This window comes from Diadema antillarum, unplaced genomic scaffold (assembly GCF_040938485.1).
Source record: "Diadema antillarum isolate AM-2024a unplaced genomic scaffold, OU_Dant_1.0 seq00002133_RagTag, whole genome shotgun sequence".
Taxonomy (NCBI): Eukaryota; Metazoa; Echinodermata; class Echinoidea; order Diadematoida; family Diadematidae; genus Diadema; species Diadema antillarum.
In genome coordinates, this window is record NW_027272773.1 from 1 (window position 1) to 22,321 (window position 22,321).

The 22,321-nt window shown below is 38.1% G+C and overlaps 1 protein-coding gene across 1 annotated transcript in view; it reads left to right on the plus strand.

Annotated features, from left to right (window-relative positions):
* The first annotated feature begins 2,729 nt into the window (after positions 1 to 2,729).
* The window catches only part of LOC139714019 (cell cycle checkpoint protein RAD17-like), a 30,989-nt gene continuing 11,397 nt past the window's right edge, over positions 2,730 to 22,321 (plus strand). Inside the window, exons 1-11 of the mRNA XM_071625744.1 lie at positions 2,730 to 2,820; positions 4,608 to 4,835; positions 6,056 to 6,142; positions 7,016 to 7,175; positions 10,289 to 10,413; positions 11,169 to 11,347; positions 12,976 to 13,045; positions 17,669 to 17,780; positions 19,269 to 19,475; positions 20,511 to 20,593; positions 21,350 to 21,496. Of these exons, the coding sequence (XP_071481845.1) occupies positions 4,611 to 4,835; positions 6,056 to 6,142; positions 7,016 to 7,175; positions 10,289 to 10,413; positions 11,169 to 11,347; positions 12,976 to 13,045; positions 17,669 to 17,780; positions 19,269 to 19,475; positions 20,511 to 20,593; positions 21,350 to 21,496 (1,395 nt within the window). The 5' untranslated portion in view covers positions 2,730 to 2,820; positions 4,608 to 4,610. The remainder of the gene's footprint in view (positions 2,821 to 4,607; positions 4,836 to 6,055; positions 6,143 to 7,015; positions 7,176 to 10,288; positions 10,414 to 11,168; positions 11,348 to 12,975; positions 13,046 to 17,668; positions 17,781 to 19,268; positions 19,476 to 20,510; positions 20,594 to 21,349; positions 21,497 to 22,321) is intronic.

The following is a 22,321-nucleotide window of genomic DNA, read 5'->3' on the forward strand; positions in this document are numbered from 1 at the left end:
AAATCCTGGGTACGCCTATGTTCACTTCCAAATGTAAAAGCAATCATGTGGCATTTATTTTGGCATCTTCCGGAGCCGAATGTTACTGCTATTTACTTTCGACAGTAAAAGCAAACATCCGACATTTATTTAATCATCGTAAGGAGTTGCATATTATTGATATTCATTTCCGAACGTCAAAGGGATCATTCGACATTTACTTTAGCATCTTCCGGAACTGAATGTTATTGCTATTTATTTTCGAACGTAAAAGCAAACATCCGGCATGTATTTTATCATCGTACGGAGTTGAATATTATTAACATTCATTTCCGAACGTCAAAGCAAACATTCGACATTTATTTCAGCATCTTCCGGAGCCGAATGTTATCCTTATTCATTTCCGAACGCAAAATCAAATATCTGACATTAATTTTAACACCGTACGGAGCTGAATTTTACCGTTATTCATTTCCAAAAGTATAAGCAAACATCCGACATTTATTCTAGTATCATACGGTTATTTCCAAAAGTATAAGCAAACATCCGACATTTATTCTAGTATCATACCGTTATTCATTTCCAAAAGTATAAGCAAACATCCGACATTTATTCTAGTATCATACGGAGTCGAATATTACCGTTATTCATTTCCAAAATTAAAAGCAAAAATCTGACATTTATTGTAGCATCTTCGTTCCACGATGCCGATTGTTACCGCTGTTCATTTCCAAAAGTGGTAAAGGCAAACATCCGACTTGTTTGGGTAAAATCTTAATTTCTGAAATTTTGGTGGCCCGACGTGCGTTTTTGGTGGCCCCGGGCCACCGGGCCACCCTTACTGTCGAGCCCTATGCGTAAGGTGTCATCACTTTGGGTCCCCCACTTTTTTTAACCCGGAAGTTGTACGTAAGTGGCACTGAAAATAAATACTTACTTAGAGATCTTGAAGTGTGAGCGCGGTAAGGTTATGTTTTTCCACTGAAGATCGTTTTGTTGTTGTTGTTGTTGTTGTTGTTGAGTGACATTGTCGTTGTTGTTGCCAGTGTTGCTTGTCAGCTGAAGAAACCCGGAAGTGGAAGGAAAGAGATGAGCTGAGGACCATTTTTTTTTTTTTTTTTTTTTGCTTGTTAGCTCATGAAACCCGGAAGTGGGCCCCCCACTTTTGAAATGCTCCGCCGGCCCTGTTACAGGCTACATTGATGTGGTGTACATGGTAATCAACGTTCACGGTAATCAACGTTCACGGTATGTAGTTAGATAAGCAAAGATAATAGAGCGTTACGCGGCGCTCTTTATCTTTGACTCAACTCTGAAAGAGCCCAGCTAACTTTAGCTCTTGCTCTTAAAGGGATGAAATAGTATTGGTAAAGATGAGGATTGGGCTTTTAACCTTTTGCGAAATAGGCCCTACCATGAAACCACTCATGAATAGAGCATACCATTCTACGAGGAATTCAAAGTAGAATTCAATGTAGAATTGATGGAAACTGAAATTGTAGATGACAAAGAACATTTTTCTCTGAAATATACATTCAAGTGACTATACGTGAAACTTTTCAATGAAGATTAGTCTATAGACAATGGAAGCAGTTACAACTAACAATTATTACTAAAGTAGGTCTAGGTAAAATCTAGTTTAGACTTGATTAGTCCTAGGCAAGCCTCAGCTGTGTCCTTGTGACAGTCCTTTCCACATTTATACCTGCCCCTCTGTTACGGTATACATTGTTTATTCCACACAGCACTTTAGAAGGGTGATTAGATAAATATTAGAAGGCCAGACAGCATAATCATGTTGGGCTATTGCTGTCTGAGAATCTAACTAATATAGTTGAGATAATAAGAACAAATTCATAACATGGCCTAACGTTAGATCAGTAGGCCTATACCAAGATGTTATCCGAAATTGACAGGTCCTTTCTGTCTGCAAGAACCTTCAGCTTATCAATTGGAAGTGTAAAGGCAGACTTAACCAGAGGAAGAAGAAGAAGAAAGGGAATTCCGAGTGCGCAACTTTGTTACTTAAAATTCACGATTTACATTAAAATTTTCTCACTCTCTTTTCACACATTTTCAAGTGTATTTACATTACGCTTCTGAAGACAAACTTTGATAATTTTAGTGGAATTCATGATAGGCCCCGAAGTTGAGTAGAATCAGACGGCAAACACGGTAAAGTCTAAAATATTAAAATGATCGGAAATACAACCCCCTTTCTAGCTGACATATTGCCCAATTGTTGGGTGTCCAGACAGGTTTAAACATAAGAGGTAGATTAGACAATGTTAAACAACCATTTGAAAAAAAAAATGTTAACATGCAAAATCTCTTCATTTTTTTTTTTTGCACATGGTTATATGTTAGACAATATCACAGAGAACAATAAAAATTGATGATGATTAGCACTAATGAATGCATAGTTTTGTTACTTAAATCTAAAGGCAAACAAAAAATGCGGCTTCATTTTTGTCCCTAGGTTTGGTGTAGCTATTGGTGCAGCCTAATGCACCGCACCTGCCAATTCTCAGATTTACTCATGATTCTTTTCAGAAATTCCTTCTTTCTTGTCCTATAATTTCTAGTGGTCTCACACTTTCATATATCGGGGTAAGTACAGCTCACCTGGAAACTTTACCCGCTCAACGCTAGTTGGCGTACTCCTCGGCAGCGTTTTTGAGTGAGACGATGATAGGAATTGGTATGTACAATGTACACATAATTATGTAACGTTACAGTGGTAACCATATCGGTAGTCTATTTCCAAGGTGCCTACTGTGTCTAGTAAAGACCACAACGGCAACGCTGGAACATTTAGGTTAGAAACTTGCGTAACTCCTCGTAAGTGTATAAAGTACTCTATTTTTCACAACAAAAAATGTCAATTACCGCAATTACCCTCTCGCACACCAGTTATTTATTTTTCGTAAATGAAAGGGCGATTGCTAGACATGAACTTGCCCTGCATGTTCAAATGCAATTGCAATGTGCTGTGTGTGACCGGAAACCACTGCCGCGCTACTTGTAATTTACTAGTGTAGATAACGTTAAAGATAATAAAAAGTTTTGGTACAATAGTGTACCTCAAAAGTTTCCTTGAATTTCCTTGTTTCAGGTTTCAAGTCTGCACGTCAGGTCTAACGTTAGAAAGTCTAGATCTAACGTAATTTAAAGATGGCAGCCTTTAAAGATAGGACTTCTAATCCAGATCTACATGACCTGATGACCTAAGTAGCCTAACGTTAGATCTAACGTTAGTGTAAATTCAGGAATTAGGCCATATTGTAAAGTGGGCGCTAAATTAGTGAAAGTGTAAATTTTAATGCCAATAAATCTAATGTTACAACAATATCTTCTAGAACTGTGTGTTAACGTTAAGTGTTAGTAAATTACAGTGGCCAACGTTTGTGTTGCGTTATGTTAATATTAACAGTTGGGCCTATTATTATTATTATTATTATTAGGCCTAGAATCTATTATTATTTATTCGGCAATTCAACAAACAAAACAAGCAGACATAGAAATATAATACAAACAGAAAATCGTATAGAAATTTCGAACGTTAGATCTAACATGATAAATTGATATAATTATAACGTTAGTGTTAAAGAATGTGGTGCATGCTGCTGGTTGCCAGCAGGGGAGGAAAAGGCAAACTTTATAGCTGTTGGCGTTGGATTTGTCAATTTTGCCGTAACGTTAAAGGGATGTAGGCGCTGATGCATGATATAGAATTCTATTTATTGTTAGTGAACTAACAATACAGTAACATCCAATACAGGTCATTGGTGAGGATTGGGCTTTTCACTTTTTGTGAGACAGCACGTTGGGGCTGGTCGCAGTTAGGGCCTACCAAGAAACCACTTAACCGTTAATGACTTGTATAGTACAGAGCATATCATTCTAAGAAGAATTAGATTTCTAGAAGTTTATTTATTTTAATGAAAACCGGTTTTGGAATGGCTGAGACATCCAAAAACAAAGTAAAACAAAGCGATCGTAATAATTAAATCTAACGGTTAATGTTAGAAAAAGGTGCACTGGGACCCGCCTTTTCCTAAAATCCTAGGATCACTCTAGCTGTTTTGGTAATTGATATGATGGGTAGAATCTTTTCTAATTGATTTGTAACCCTCTTACTTTGTAGTTTACAGCCTGTATGTAGGTCTATGTGCTCTAGACATATCCATCTGTCCGGAGGAGTCTTATTTTTTTGACGTTATCGCTCTCCTCATCCGTAGAGGGGATTCTGTGAAGCCAGACGCAGTTTCTGTGGAACATATTCCCGACGACCAGATACAGACTGATCTTTCGGTCAAGTAGTGCTCTTGAAGGTCGGACATAGCAACTAGGCCTAGATCTAGTTATTTTCCTTTTTTTGTTGTTGCTCCGACAAAGAGACATTAAAAAGATTAATTTTGGTTTTTTTTCTCTCTAGAGCTGTTTTGAGAGAGAGAGAGAAAAAAAACCCGACATTCATTTTCAGTGGAGAATGTGTTTTTTTGGGGGGGGTTTTTTTTGCTTTGTTTTATAAATGTGTGCCAAATCAAAATATGTGGCAGTTACACCACCAGTTGATGGGCATGGCTTTAAGCATTGGTTTGGATTTTGTTTCTTTTTATCACCAGGAAATGCATCAATGGATAACATCCTCATTTGATGGTCTAGTTGATGAATCAACCACAAAGACCACATCAAACTCCAGAGGTAAGACGGGTAAGACATGGACCAACCAGGGTGCAGCAGGCCGGAAGAGACCCCGCAAAGAGGAAGAAAAGCTATCCCAGAGCTGGTCTCAGTGGAAGAAGCACCTTGAAGGGCAGACTTGGGCTGACCGACATTGTCCCCACACTCTGGTAAGATACTGTATACACCGAATATTTCGTGAGGTTTTTAATTTCGCGAGTCAGGTGCTATTGGCGAAATTAAAGACACGCCAAAATAATGACTCTGATCCTGGTATGATTGTGAGGCACACGTATGCATTTCTCTATTCAATCGAGTACTCCACGAAGGTGAATTTAACCACTCGCGAAATAGTCGGGAAGTCCCGATTCGCGAAAATTTAGACTTGCTAGATAAACAATGTATTGCGTATACAGTACATGTATTGCGTATACAGTACATGTACGTGATGACTGGGGAGTGCAATTTCATGAATTCAACATTGGAAAATCAATCAAACTGACCTAGTGACATGGTGTTATGAGCAAGGAGCAATGGCAATCTAGGGGTGTTCATGTCCACATTTCTTTCATGTAATTGTGTGTGTGCAGTGGCGGATCCAGGGGGGCACACCGGGCACACACCCCGCCCCCCTTTATTTTTTGTTAAAACAAAGAAATAAAAAGAAATAACGTGGGGGGCGCGTGCATCCCCCCCCCCCCCCCCCCTTTAATTTTGTAAAGGCACCTCCTCTTTAAGGAATCCCTGGATCCGCCCCTGGTGTGTGTGTGTGTTTGCGTGTGTTTGCAAGAGATGGTCAGAAAAAAGGAAACACATGATAAGCTACGTGTTTGTATTAAAGATGTTAATTTCTCCATAGATAACTGAATCACTGAGAAGTTTTCAATACCCCTCTCAATTTCACTTTCTATTGTGATTAAGATCAGAAGTTGTTCTAAAAGTCCATCTTTGCCTTGAAATCTGAATTGGAAAATTGGGGAAGGGATGAAAATAACCCATAAAAGACTTAGATTAAATAAAAAAATAATGTGCTTGAGCTGTATGAATATCAATTTCAGTAATACTGTGCTAGATCAACATGAATATCAATTTCGTTAAAGGTACATTATTGTGTCAGATAAATTTCCATAGCACAGCTGCTCACAGATAAGTACCGAATGTACTCTCTACTCTATGTTGGTAAAAGTCCCCAAATCTACATACTCAGAAAGTGCAGTTTTAATCTAAGAAAGCCAAAGCAGTTTGCAAAATTTGTAGCTCATATTTTGCTTGCATGTACACATTGTCATATGTGCTGAAATTGTATGCCCTGATAGGCCAATCTTTTTTCCAGTGACTATTGTAAAAACACGTTGTCAATAGCAAATCAGATTGTATGTGTCTTTTGCAGGCAGACCTTGCTGTACACAAGAAGAAAATTCAAGAAGTTGAAGATTGGCTGTGCTTCCACATGAAACAGAATAGACAGCCTGTATCTGTAAGTCACCTTCATTTAATGCAACATTACTGCAATTCTATCTTGCTTTCTTTTCTTTTTCTTTTTCTTTTTGTGTGTGTCAGTATGTGTGTACATTTCTGTAGTGTGTGTGGGCCTCACAGGTGAGATACAAGAGAGGTAGGAGGAAGTTAGACGTGGCTGATTATACAAAAAGAATTCAAGAATTTAGCAAATAGTAAACATAATGCCAGTCATGTGTTTGCACATTGATTTCATGCTACATGCGCCCAGCTCAGTGGTTGCCCAGCATATGTGAGTTTAAAGCATGGGTATAAATCAATTTCTGATATCAGTATACATTTTCTAAACTTCGTAATGTGTTGTATGGTTGACCTGTATGATATATTATGTAGTACCCAGGCAAGTTTATTGCATTGAGGTGATGCATGTCACGATCAAGGGTATTAACAATCAAATGCAAAATGCTCTATTATGGCATGGTGCACCATATGCATTTGACATTGATGTTAATCACAGAAGTTCACTGTGAAAGTCACCATTCCATTTACCATTCCCTGTGAATCACTTCACTAAAACACAGGAGAATGCAGAGTCAATTTAGCAGCTCACTTGACAGAAATGTGACTTATATTTGTAGAAGGAGGTGCACACCAATGTTTTCATAAGATTTATTGCAATGTTGGGAATTGACAGGTTGCATTAAATATTGGCCCTGCTCTTTCCCATTTAGTGTTTAGTGTGCAACACTTGCTGTGTGTTTGAAGCTGCTGATTAAGATTACTTGATCATGGGCCTGTATCAAATCTCAGGAGATTGGAAACCCCATGATCTTTTATTGTATGGATATCTATGTAATGTGAGAGTTGTTTGGCATGTTGTCTATTTACAAAGCGTTCCCAGGCCCCACTGCTGCTTCTTACTGGCCAAGCAGGTGTAGGTAAGACAGCTACAATTCGAGTTCTAGCAGACAAATTAGGACTGGAGTTGCAGGAATGGTCCAACCCTGTATCCTCAGCCTTTCAGACAGACACACCATTTGACTACAAAGCAGGTGAGTAGAAGCCATTACACCTAGAAAATGAGCGTTGGTAGTGCAACATTTGTATGGCCTTACAGCTGTGAAACACTTCAGCAGGAAAAGGCATCAAAAACATCATTTAATTCCCATAATGCACTTGGGAATGATAGCATGACATGTGAAGTCTGTTCGATAGCTCACACTATGTTTATAGCTTGATAATTATTGATCTTCATCAACTATCAAGAGCCACTACTTCAGAATGAATGATAAACATACTAATACACTGAATGCCCAGATGTTAAAATGATAATTAATGATATCAAACATGTCTGCTGAATCTAGATGCTGTTAGATGTACATGTAAGTACAGGGTTCAACACTAAAATTTTTCTCCAGTGGCCCATTTTGGGTCACTGAAATTATTAAATTTGAAATGTTTTATGCCCGAAAAAGAAATGTAGTGGTGCTATATCAAAGGAAACAAAGCAATGTATTTTCAATCTTAGTTGCTCTATCAGGCCACCAAAAGGTATGCTCTTTGAAAGTTTAGTGGTCTAACATCAATTTTTAGTTGCCCTGAGCAACCGGGCCACTGTTAACTTGAACCCTTGATATATAAATGCTATGTATAATATATTCAAAATACAATTGTGGTCAAGCTGCACTTCACACACACATTCCGTTCATGTACAATATCAAGATATTTCGGTTTTATAGTGACCTTGTCTACAGCCACTATGTCTATTTTCCAATTGGTCTACTGGCATATCGTCTATTACCGATTCGTCTAATACCCATTTGGTCTACAACTCGTTTTGTCCAGTACCCATATTGTCTAATAGTCACTTTGCCCACTACCCGTACTGTCTAATACCCAACTTGTCTAAGGAGCATTTCGTCTACAAAACAATTGATCTAATAGCCAAATCGTCTACACTCACAATGTCTATTTGCCATGTCGTGTAATATCTATTTTGTCTACTACTAGTTAGTCTACTCCCACCTCGTCTACAAGTCATTTAGTCTACATTCACTTTGTCTAGTTATCATATTGTCCAACCCTTAGTTTGTCCATACCCAATATGGTCTATACCCATCTGGTCTACTCCCAACTCGTCTACTCCCAATTGGTCTACTCCCAACTGGTCTACTACCAACTGGTCTACTCCCAACTGGTCTACTCCCAATTGGTCTACTCCCAACTGGTCTACTCCCAATTGGTCTACTCCCAATTGGTCTACTCCCAATTGGTCTACTCCCAACTTGTCTACTCCTAATTGGTCTATACTCGTCTATACCCAAGTGGTGTACTCCCAACTGATATAGTTTTACTCTCAACAATTTACCCAAACTGATCATTTCCATCTGGTCATGCTAATAATGAATACCAGTATACCACTTTGTCTAGTGTCCAGTCCGTCTCACTGTCATGAACTATTCATATTAAACCCTGCCCTTGATTAGCACAAAAATCAATATTAGACTATTCTAGTTGTTAATTATTCCGCACATGCTGAATATAAAGACATACTAATTAATGGTGAAAAATGACTATCCAGTCTACATTCTGGCCGTAAAATAACTAAATAATGATAAACTAGCTCGGTTACAATCCTCCATCACAAACGGAATTGTCAGTCATACGAAACAGAATTACATTTCGACCGACCACCCCAGTCCACCCGTACCTCCGTGCACATGCATGCAGCGATCTTGGCGGGATCCCGAATGAGGAATTATCGAGTAAGAGTGTAATTTGATTTTCATTGCGTTTGGTACGCTAGTGAAGGTACTAACGATCCGCGCGATGTGGGCGTTTTTCGTGCATTTAACCGTTTACATACATCAGTACGTGGCAGACAGAATAAAGAATACTGATAATGTACTTCTAAAGTGTTCCTTTTCATTTGTACCATTCTTATGATTGTGTATCAAAGTTGAATGGATGGAGTGTTGAAGTTTGGACATATAAATGCTTATTTAGGGTTCCTCGCGAAACGTGTATTGAGTACATTGCAGGCAAGTAAATTATTCATCTTAGTAGTAGCTATATATTGTGCATGAATCATATTTTTGTGTATATGTTTCAACCTTTTTTGTGCATTTAACCGTTTACATACATCAGTACGTGGCAGACAGAATAAAGAATACTGATAATGTACTTCTAAAGTGTTCCTTTTCATTTTTACCATACTTATGATTGTGTATCAAAGTTGAATGGATGGAGTGTTGAAGTTTGGACATATAAATGCTGCATGATTGCTTCTGATATAAATTACACATCCACCACAAAATAACACAGCAAGTTTTTCACACTGTGACATTATCTTTTTTTCCTAAAAAATTGTCATAATTAGAACATAAAAATTTAAACCAAATGGGGCACCAAGAGTGTTCAACCTATTTCACTGGGAAAAAAGAAACTGGATGAAGTAGACTTAAATAACAAAAAAAAATAAAATAAAACTATAACTAGTATTAGACCAGTTGGGAGTAGACTAGTTGGCAGTAGACAAGTTGGCAGTAGATGAGTTGGCAGTAGACGAGTTGGGTGTAGACCAGTTGGGTGTAGACTAGTTGGGAGTAGACGAGTTGGGAGTAGACCAATTGGGAGTAGACGAGTTGGGAGTAGACCAATTGGGAGTAGACCAATTGGGAGTAGACCAGTTGGCAGTAGACCAGTTGGGAGTAGACTGACTGGTTATTAGACTAATTGACTATTAGACAATGAGTTGTAGACCAATTGGCTATTAGACAAAATGAGCTGTAGACTATTTTATTCATAGACCTTATGATTAATAGACGAAATGGTCAATAGACATAATGGGTGTTAGACGAAATGTGACTTAGACAAATTGAACATTAGATAAAATGGCTAGTAGACGAAATGACAATTAGACTAATTGGCATATAGACAAAATGGTTGGTAGACGAGTTGGTAGTAGATGAAGTGAGTTTAGACGAGATGGCATTGGACTAGGTGGACAGTGGACAGGGTGGTTGTAGACGAGGTGCCAATTTACCGATATTTCCCCATGTGATAATCATGCTAAGATTTCAAGTTGTGAATTACCTTGTTATTCTCTTTCAGTGTGTGATTGGAATGATGGTAACATGCTCTCTAATCTTGTACATTTCCAAAGAATCATATGTCAGGACTGATTCACAAGTGACTCAGTTTCAAGACTTTCTGAAGCGAGCCAACAGATACCCAGCTCTTCAGTTAGAGGATGGGGAGCTGAGGACCAAGAAAGTTGTCCTTGTTGAGGTGAGTTGATTGGTAACTTCATCCTATGTTACAAGAAATATGCATCACATTTTCTACAGTCTATTTTGAAGATTTCTCTGATTGCATGGTTGCTGTGTTTAATGCCATGAGATGTATGCCAAAGTCCGCTAGCAAAACTTCTATGTTGCATTTCAATTCATCAGAGATGCAGTAACACACTTGAACACTACAGGTAGATATATGTGCAACAGTGGAACAATTTACTCACACGTTTATTGATGGAAAATGTGCAAAATGTTAGAAATCAATGAAAGCTCATAACCCACCCCCACCCCCAAGAGGATGTTTTTAAAGGAAACTTCACATAAATGGCAACAGGGTATCGTGACATACTGGTTAGAGTTTGCAGGCACAAACCCTTGTGGGTCAAAAGGAGTCTGCGCCAAGACTACTACATGCACCACCCTAGCACTGTCCCATAGGCCCTGTGTTGCGGTCTGACTGCGGTCTGACGTGATGAAAGATTATGGACATTTGAGTGAGATGACAATGACCAGTTTATCTCAAGGCTTGAGTTTTATTGCAGAATGACAAGTGGATGAACTATGTAAAATGTGAGAGATTTATGCATGATCTACTTCTGACAAAGAAGTAAATTTTGATATAAAAGTAATTTGCAAATTTCTTGTTCCTGTATTTCCTCTTGCATTTCAAAACTGATACATATGAAGAAGTGAAATAACTGTATTTACAGTCACTCATGATTCAGTAAGCTTTATTTTCTTGCAACACAGGATATTCCGAATGCCTTCTATCGTGATCCGTCCAGCCTCCATGCAGTCTTGACAAGGTTTAGCTACACCGGACGCTGCCCTCTGGTGTTCATTGTCAGCGACAGCCATGGCGGAAAGTCAAATGCACTTTCACTGTTTCCAGCAGATGTACAATCAAATCTGAGGGTGCATAATATCAGGTGAAAGGAATAGTAATCTGACTGTTTGCCAGGTATTCACCATGAGGAATTTACATCATAAAGATAGGGTACACAATCAGATTTATAGTGTGGCACATTGATGAATCAATTGTGGTTTGTCACATAACAAGTTTATTTACTAGTAGAGGGCAATTTAAATGTAATGCATAGTTAAGCACCACAATTTTATTCTGTCATGCTTTTTATGCCTCCGCCAACGAAGTGCCCGGATGCATTATGTTTTCGGGTCGTCCGTCCGTACGTCCGTCCGTACGTCCGTACGTCTGTCCCGTTTTGTTTTTGTTGATATCTCAAGAACCGTGAGGTGGTTTTGCATCAAACTTGGTATGAGGGTATATCCTGGGGGGATAATACTTTGTTTGGATTTTAGGGTCACGGGGTCAAAGGTCACAGGTTATTTTGTGAAAAAAAGGTTGAAATTTCATGTTTTTCTCCATATCTCGCAAATGGTTCAAGGTATGTTCATGGAACTTAGTATATATGCATGTACTGATGGGCAGTGATTATCTAGGGAAGTTGGGGGTCATGGGTCAAAGGTCAAGGTCAACTCCTCATAATATCACTACTTTCCTTATATTTATGCAATGCCTGAAGGATTTTTTTTAACTTGATGTATGCATTTTAACCCAATATATATTCTGTGGGAAGTTTCTTGCCAAAAGGTCAAAGGTCAAAAGGTCAAGTGAAAGTGCTAAATTGCACTTCTTCCTCCATATCTCAAAAGTAACTCAAGGTATTATGAAACTTATATATTTATGCATGTTCTACCTAACAGTGATTCTCTTTGGAACTGTGGGGTCAAAGGTCAAAGGTCAGGTTTAGATAATACTATTTTACCATTTGATACTGAAATTATACTTTTTCTCAATACCTTGAAAATTACTCAATGCATAAACTTATAAAAGGGTCAAAAGTCAAGTGAAAATCATCAGTTCCCCCAAATACCTGCACTCTGACGTTTTAATCATTGATCCAATTGAACCTAGTTCTAGGAAAGTGAACATTCAGCACATTTGTGGCAAACCTGTCATTTTAATATTTTGCCAATTGTGTGAGACTGTCATCACACATTGTCAAGACATTGTACTATAGACCTATTAGGAGAACCATGCATTATGGCGGAGGCATACACCAGTCGCCGTAGCGACATTTCTAGTTTATAAATGTTATTCTTCAGTTCTTGAGTGAAATTCTGCAGTATTTAATAATTTTTGTGTATCATATGCGTATCCAGGCAATTACCCCCCCCCCCCCCCCCCCCCCCCCCCCCCCCCCCCCCCCCCCCCGGCTAAATACTGGTTAGTGGTAAGGTTAGGGTAAAGATTAGGGTTAGGTTTAGGGTTAGGAGTTTGGGTTAGGGTTAGGATTAGGTTCAGGAGTTGGATTAGGATTAGAGCCAGGGGAAGGGTCCAGGGTAATTGCCCTAGACCCATCATATGAAATGATTAATTTTCTTTTTCTTCCCATGGCTGATTTCCATCCAGTTTTGATATGCATGAATGACATTTTGAAAAAAATATTTTACTTGTATATGATATGCAGTTTGTATTCTTTTGAAAAATTGTCTGGATCAACTTTTACCATTCCTTTATCTTTGTGTCTAACAGTTTCAATCCTATTGCACCAACAATGATGACAAAAACTCTGACAAAGGTAGCTTCAGCAGAAGCCAGCAGGGTAAGTATTTTTTTCTGCCTAATACGACTGAGATTGACAACCCTTTTCCTCCAGCTCACAGTATTCCAGTTGTAAGTCTGTAATCATGCCTCTGCCACGAAGTGGTGCCGGAGGCATTATGTTTTCGGGTTGTCCGTCCGTCCGTACGTCCGTCCGCATTCATTTACGCGATAACTTAAGTAATATTGACTGGAATTTTACCAAACTTGGTCCAAGTATAAAGTATGATGGGGCAATTATTTGATTAGATTTTGGGTGAGATCGGCCAAAGGTCAAGGTCAAATCATGAAATTATATTTGTTTACGTGATAACTCAAGACTGAATCGAGCAAATTTCACCAAACTTTGTCCAAAGATGATGTATGGTGGGACAATTACTTGATTAATTTTTTGTGAAATCGGACAGAGGTCAAAGGTCAAAGATCAAGGTCAAATCCTACAATTAATCTTTTTACGTGATAACTCAAGACTGGATGAAGCAGCTTTCACCAAACTTGGTCCAAGGATGATGTATGATACGGCAATTAGTTGAGTAGATTTTAGTGACATTGGCAAGAGGTCAAAGGTCAAAAGGTCAAGGTCAAATGCTAAAAATGTTGCTGTTTCCCCATATCCATGCAATGCCCAAAGGTATTTTCTTGAAACTTAGTGTAGACATGTACTACTGCATAAAGATTCTCCAGAGAGAGTTTCATGTCATAAGGTCAAAGGTCAAAAGGTCAAAGATTAGGTGGAAATGTTACAATTTTACTTTTCTCACAAATGGTTCGATGAATCTTCATGGAACTTGGTACATACACATGTACTGACTGGCAGGGATAATCTAGGGAATTTAGGGGTCATGGGTCAATAGTCAGGGGTCAAAGGTCAAGGTCAACTCGTCAAAATTTTACTATTTCCCTCATATACTAGTATATGCAATGCTTGCATTGTTATTCTTAAAACTTAATATACATGTATTACCTAATGGAGATTCTCTTGGAAATTTCCTGCCAGAAGGTGAAGGGTCAAGGCCAGGTTTAAATGAAAAAAAAAGATCTATTTTATACTGTAATTACACTCTTTCTTTATACCTTGAGAATTACTCAGTGCATAAACTTATGAAAGGGTCAGTCAGAAGTCCAGTAAAAATCCTCAATTCCCCAAATACATGTACCTGCACTCTTTAATAGACAATTATAGCAAATGTAGTTCAAGGAAAGTGAACATTCAAGATATTTCTGACAAACCTGTCATTTCAATATTTTGCCAGTTATGTGAAACTGTTATCTCACATTGTGAAGACGTTGTACTATACACCTATTGGGAGAATCATGCATTATGGCGGAGGCATCAGTCGCCATAGCGACATTTCTAGTTTTAGTGCTATTTTTTGTCGAGCCCACCGGATGTGTGGGGAGACTAAGAGATCGCCTGCGGCGTCCGTCCGTCGTCCATCCGTGACGCTACAAAAACTTGAATAACTCTCTACCGAAGACTTTAATTTCTATGAAACTTGGAGGGAAGAGTGGTTATACAAAGTTACACATTTTACCAAACATGAAGGGTACCTCAAGGTCAAGGTCACAGGCAGAGGTCAATGAACTTTAGGGCCCAACGTTAAGTTTTTACAGCGCATTTCGATTATGGCTCATAACTTTTGATGTATATGTCCGTTTGTGACCAAACTTGGATGGTAGATGTCCTTTGGGGAGTTGAAGGTCACCACAAGGTCAAAGGTCACAGACAGGGGTCAACGAACTTTTAGGGCCCAATGTTAAGTCTTTAAGGCGCATTTTGATTATGACTCAAAACTTTTGATCCCTTTGTCTGTTTGTGCCCAAACTTGGATGGTAGATGTCCCTTGGGATTTGAATGTCATCACAAGGTCAAAGGTCACAGACAGGGGTCAACAAACTTTTAGGGCCCAATGTTAAGTTTTTACGGCGCATTTTGATTATGGCTCATAACTTTTGATCCCTTTGTCCGTTTGTGACTAAACTTGGATGGTAAATGTCCCTTACGGAGTTGAAGGTCACCACAAGGTCAAAGGTCATAGGCGGGTCAATGAACTTCCAGGAGTTAGAAAAATATTAATTTCTTCTATGCGAATGAGCGAGACACAATTTGGCACTTGCCTTGTTCTTTAACACAAAAAGTAGGTCAGAAGTGATGAAATTGTGGTGTACTTTGGTGATTTCGATTTTAATATCAGCTTGCCTGCCACATTTAATGTGCACACTACAGATGATTGAATGCAACAATCAAGACATAGCTCATCCGAGCCAAGACTCAAGTGAGCTATTGCGATCATTCATCGTCATCGTGTATGTTGCATGTTGTCCGTCATGTATAAACTGTTTACATCTTCATCTTTTTTGCTTTTTTTTTTTGGAGAACCTAATGACAAATTTTCTCAAACTTGGAAGGTAACATCCCTGGGGTGATACAATCTCAATAATTAAAATGGGCACAATGCCCCTCCTGTGGGCCCCAGAGGTCCCCAAAGACCCTGAATTTAGGAATCTTTTGAAATTTATCTTCTCTAAAACCAGGAAGTGATAGGGTTGAGTTAGTGCTAGGAGTAAGTAAATTGGTGACTGTCCCACTCGAAGCCATGTTGGGGGACCAAATTAGGGGCCAGTTTTCACATTTTCATCTTATTCACCAGCTTTTCAGGTATTAGTGCTAGGGTGATAGAATGTACATTTGTACAAATGGGCTTCATGCCCAACTGGGGGGCAAGACCCTCTACACTCATATGTTTATTATAGTGGAGAAAGATGCATCTTGCACTAGCAACTACAGTATAACTCAGACAGTGGAACAGATGAACGTATTGCGTGTAGATGAATTCACACCATGTGATATCTATTGTAGAACCATGCAGTGGTTTCAACTGTTATACCAAAGTTTTTGGTTCCTGCCCAGAGAATATCAAATTAATGGTAATTGTGTTGAGTATATAAATAAAACTCTTAGCATTTCCATGTATTCTTACTTTGGAATTGCCACAATCTCCATTTTAGCTCGAAATTGGTTTCATTTTTGTTATGCCTCCGCCACGAAGAGGTGCCGGAGGCATTATGTTTTCGGGTTGTCCGTCCGTCCGTCCGTCCTTCCGTCCGTCCGTCCGTCTTTCCGTCCGTCCGTAATGAATTTTGTGGACAAGGTAACTATCAAAAGCTGTTGAGGTATCCTGATGAAACTTGGCATGTATGTGTATTAGGGGGTGAAGTTGTGCCTATCAACTTTTGGGTGCACGTGCTCAAGGTCAAAGGTCAAAAGGTCAAGGTCAAATACATAAAATTTCACTATTTCCACCATATCTATGCAATGCCTGAAGATGTTTTCTTGAAACTTAGTGTATACATGTATTACCCAATTTAGATTCTCTGGTGAAAGTTTGGGTCATGAGGTCAAAGGTCAAAGGTCAAAAGGTCGAGTAAAAGTATTAAAACTTCTTTTTTTTCTCTGTAAATTGGAAAATTGTTCAAGGTATCTTCATGGAACATAGTATATATACATGTACTGACTGGCAGTGATTATCTAGAGAATGTAGGGTTCATGGGGTCAAAGGTCAGGGGTCAAAGGTCAAGTGCAACACTTCAAAATTTTACTATTTCCCTCATGTTCATGCAATGCCAGCAGGATTAGTATTTTTTTTTTTACACTTGGTGTATGCATGTGTAACCTAATAGAAATTCTCTGGAGAGTTTTTTTTTTCTTTTTCTTTTTTTATTGCCTCAAAGGTCAAAAGGTCAAAGATCAAGTGAAAGTGCTGAACTAACTTTTTCCTCCATATCTCGGAAGTGGCTCAATTTATCGTGAAACCTACTGCATATCTATGCATGTTCTACCTGAAAGTGATTATCTTATGAATTTTAGGGTCTAAGGCCAGATGAACATGGTAACAATTTACTATTCAGTACAGAAATTGCACTTTTTCTCCATACCGGTACCATGAAAATTACTCAATGCATAAATGTATGAATGGGTCAAAGTCAAGTTAAAGTCCTTAAATCCCCAAATACATGCTCTCCTATTCATCCAATTAAACCAAGTTCAAGGAAGGTGAACATTCAACACATTTCTGACAAACTTGTCATTTCAATATTTTGCCAGTTTTGTGAAAATGTAATCACACATTGTCCACATGGACTATCTAGACCTATTAGGAGAATCATGCATTATGGCGGAGGCATACCAGTCGCCATAGCGACATTTCTAGTTTGTTTATGTCTTTAGTTAACTGCTTGTGTGTGCATTAATAAAGTAATTACCTTACCTCTTACATCCACATTGCCAATATATACCAAGCTGTGTATAAGTCTTGTAATAATGTTACAAAAATCATATTGTTGTTTTGTTTTATTTTTATTTTTTATTTTTTATTTTTTGTTAGGGTGAGGCATAGTATTGTAAAGCAGGCAGTATTCTAAAGATAAAACCAATGTCACCTTCTATCTCCTGATTATGAAAGTATCACTCTGAATTTGAACTGTGGTAAGTACAGATAAGATAATATTAAAGGGAATGATTATTTCAGATCCTCACCCTTACCATATAAATCATTAGAGATGTTTATGATATCTCTTTCATTGATTATATATCCTGTACATTCCACATGTCGCTTCCTGGCAGGCCAGACACAAGTTTTGTGTTCCTGCCAAGTCAACCATTGAAGCTCTGGCTGTGGCTAGCTCTGGTGACATCCGGGCAGCAATCAATGCCCTACAGTTTGCCAGTCTCAAAGGTGAGACACACACCAACAATATACTGTGCATTATACCAATAGTATAATGCATGATACACAGGGTTTTTGTAAGAATTATCCACCTGAGAGTAACTTCACACAGTCAAAAACATGCGAGATGAAGCCAAGTGTTTTGGACTTTTTAAGAATTAAAGAGGGTGGATAATTTTACCAATGCTCAACCAAGTAACGTGCTTTGATTGTTCTATAAAATGGTGACATGATTTAAATTCCATGGCAACTATTTTTGCAAGATTCCCAGGCCTTCGTCAATTCCAAACCAAACATGCAAACAATTATGATGCATTTATAGCACACAGACAAAGCAACTGAGCTCAAATGAGCTGTCATTAGTACCAGTCACTAGTGTACTGATGCCCAGTGAAAAGTAAAGTTGGGTATTTAGGAAAAATAAGGACTTATCATTTGATAGCTCACAGCCAACAAGTTGATTAGAATCCATATCACCTTTTTATACTACATCATTGTCAGTTTTGTTATGAGTGCTGTCCTGTGAAGAAAAATGCTGAAAAACAAATATAGTTGCCACTGAAACAAAAGTAGCATACACACTGTCACACTGCCCTTTTTGAGGACCTCCCAAAAACAAAAACAATTTCTAATGATATTCAGAGCCTGAGAAGCCCTTGCTGTATATCAGTTGATGCATGGAGTATAGTACCCTGCTTATTGAGAGTTCTACAAAGATGAACACAAGTATATGAAGTCACATACAAAACTTAGATTTTACTTCTTTGTAACTGGAATTTCATCAAAACTGTGTTCGTTATAACGGGAGTGCACTGTAAATCTTAGCTCGCACCCTGCAAGTAGTAAATATGATATCAGGAAAAGTTAATGTCCCATTTGAAAAAAAGACCCCAATCATTATCATCATCATTTCAGTCTTTCAAAGTTATCAAAGGAACACATGCTGGTCTGGCATCATTGTCAGCTATTGTCAATTGTGTGAGGCATAGTGAACTGTAGTCACTTGTACAGATAATGTTACAGTTGAAAATGAGGAGATTCTTTACCCAAAATGGTAATCAGTTATAAAAATAGGAATATAACCAAAGAACAGCAATATAACCAAAGAACAGCAAGTAAAACTGATTTTCTGCTCTTTGTCTTTCTTTTCAGCCAGGATATATATCAGACAAATTCTGTAGGTATAACCTTCCTGCTTTGTATTCCACTGTCTATAGAGTTGAAGATGGTGTTTGTTTACATAATTTTTTTAAACTAAAGTCAGAATAAATGATGTGGCTAGACATAGAGGATAAGGCATGTTTCATTTCTAAGGGACAGATGTAGAAATTCTGGATTAAAGTCATCTAAAAAAAAAAACTAGTGGAGGAGACAACTGATTCATGATCCATGCATTGATAGTCAATGAACTTAGTTGGCAAAATGATTGACGTGGTTCAAGATTGACTGTTAATCTCTAATATTCTAACAGTAGTAAGAAATGTTGTGTTTCAATAGGGATTGAAAGCACTGAGAGGAGGTTGACAGAGAAACCATGCAGCAATTCAGCCCTGTCATCCTCATCATCACATGACAGTCAGTGGCAGGAGAGAAGGATGCAACTAAAGGGAACTGAAAAAGAGGAGAAAGGACCAGTTGCAATTGGTGGAAAGGATACATCGCTGTTTCTTTTCAGAGCCCTTGGGAAGATATTCTATTGTAAAAGTAGGTATTGCACATTATCATGCAAGTGTGCTATTTTGCTAACTGTAGAGTGACTAACACCATCTGACACTTTGTTGATAAGGGTCAGTCAGGAATTTAGATCTGCTCAGCTCATATTAGCAGTCATGGTTTTGAATTGTGTGTTGGAAAGTTGTTTATCTTTCGATTATTTTTACTGTTCAGTCCTCATAATCAGCAGTAGTGCTGCATCTACATATCAGGGTACCAACTTCTGTCGTAATATATGTGTACATAGCATAGTTGCCTGAAAGGATAACTTGATGTTTTAGAAATGGATAACTTGATGTTTTAGAAATGCCTCTCCTAGGAACACATATGAAAGAAAACAACAAACATACTAACAAACAGAAATATTAAAATTATCTGCTGTACACAAGCTGTTGGTCTGAGTTGTCAACATTGTTGTGACCATGCATCATCACTCCCTTTTAATACATTTGCAAGTATGATAACCCTCAATTTTGATAAGAAGTTGCTGTCATAGTTTTGGAACCCATCAAAGTAGGCTCAAAATTCTTAATTGTTACTTGTTTTGGTGTTGTAACAAAAGATGCATATAATCAAAGTTGGTCAGTGATTACAGCATTTCATTATTATTATTATTTTTTTTTTTTTTAGCTCAGTGTATCTTTCATTGGCAGTTAGCGTACATATACAAACGTATGTTCATATATTTACTAGTATGAATATATAATAACATTCTAATGACCTATTTTGGTGAAATATTAACAGACATGAAAATCACTGTGTTAGAGTTAAGGTTGCAGGTTGGCAAGGTCATGTATCAAAGGTGTGATGGAGAATTTGACAAAGATTTTCCAGCTTCAGTGAGAAAATTCAATGCAGCCAGAGGAAAAGATTGATGTGAAAAAAGACAGATCAAGGCAAAGCTGTTGCTCTGTCAAGTATACACTGCATTTTGTTACCATAATCAAAATAGCTATCTTATTACACTGTGGTAAATGTACTGCATTACGAGATGACAGTCCCACCATGCCACTTCTTGTCAAACAGGAGAGCCAAAGACAGCCAAGGATCCATTGCTTCCCCCTCATCTTAGTCATCATGACAGAGACAGACTCATTGTCAACCCAGAGGTCAGTCTTGACTTTCCTATGAGTAACCAAAGATCATTGGAATCTCTGCATTCTGATAAAAGTACATGAAGATTTCCACTACTAGTTTCCTGTGTCTCCCTTTCAAGTATGTCTGAAGTTTGTAAGATGCAGCAATATTCCAATTTAGAATTAAATGACTGCAAATGTACAAAGTTGATTATTTCAGGTAGAACAAATGCATTCCAAAATTACACCTTCTTATAGTACCCTACAAAAAAAGGAAGTGTCATATCAAATGTTTTAAGTTTGGATGAAAGCTATTGAAATAGCTTGCAGTAAATGTGGAAATTTATGTAAGTCTAGTGTTTAGTGGCTGTAAAAATGCTCATCACGAATACATGAATTTCTTTTAGGTACAAAAATGAGCAGGGAACAATTCTTTTTAACATAGTTATCATGGATTGATTATGGATCAGCTTAGATTGATTTTTCATTTTTTAAGTGCAATTTCATAATGTGTTCAAGTTGACTTGAATGAGTAGAGTAAAATCAGACAAACAGGATGATAATGGTGTCATTAAAATTGACTTGAAAGGAGAAAGTTATAGAATCTTTTACTTGTGTTCACCAAATATTGGTTTTAGTGTTAATAATATTAGTGTTATTAATTGCTTATCAAACTTTTTTTACATTAAGAAGACTTGGATCATGTCTATTATTCTACGTCATAGGGATTTATTCAAAGACTATAATGTAAGTACAGCTGACAAAATATATCTTGAATTTTTTTACTAGGAGCTGTTTGAAAGGACTCACATGTCCAACGAAAACTTCATCCTGTACCTACATCAGAACTACCTAGACTTCTACACAGACCTTGACAGTGTGGTTGAGGGGAGTAGACATCTCAGTGATACAGATTTCCTGACATGTGAATGGACAGTAAGTGTCATACATGTGGTTGTAGCCTTACGCATGAGGACAAGCTCTTTTGTTGTTGTTTTTTTCTCCTTCTTCTTCTTTTTTTGGGGTGGGGGGACTCCAGACTTGTAATGACAAGTCAAAGTTGGCATTTACACGTTTTCCCTCAGAGCCCACTCTATATCTCTTCTCTTCTCTCTTTCTTTATCTGTATTCTATCATGTACCATCATCATGAATAGAGCTGTTCATGAATTCACTGAATGGAGAAGTTGATGACATACGGTTTACAAACCCGCTTGGGCAATGTACTTTTTGTCGAGCCCACCGGAGGTGAGGGGAGACTAAGGGATCGCCTGCGGCGTCTGTCCGTCCGTCCGTCCGTCCGTCCGTCTTCCGTCGTCTGTCCGTAACGCTACAAAAACTTTAATAACTCTTTACTCTGGGCTTCAATTGCAATCAAACTTTGAGGGAAGAGGGGTCATACAAAGTTTCACATTTTGCCATACTGTAAAACATGATATATTCGCGGCACGAAATTTTCGCGAATTGGAGCCGACGGCCTTTTTCGCGGCAAGAAATTTCGCGTGCATTTTAATTTCGCGAATCTTTGCGCTCGCGAAATTCGTGAAATTAAAATGCACGCGAACATTTCTCGTTTTGCAGTATACTGTAAAACATGATATATTCGCGGCATGAAATTTTCGCGAATTGGAGCTGACAGCCCTTTTCGTGGCATGAAATTTTCGCGAATTGCCACTGGTGTTCAATGCATGTAGTGTGGGCAAAAACTTTCGCGTGCATTTTAATTTCGCGAATTTTGGCGCTCGCGAAATTCGCGAAATTA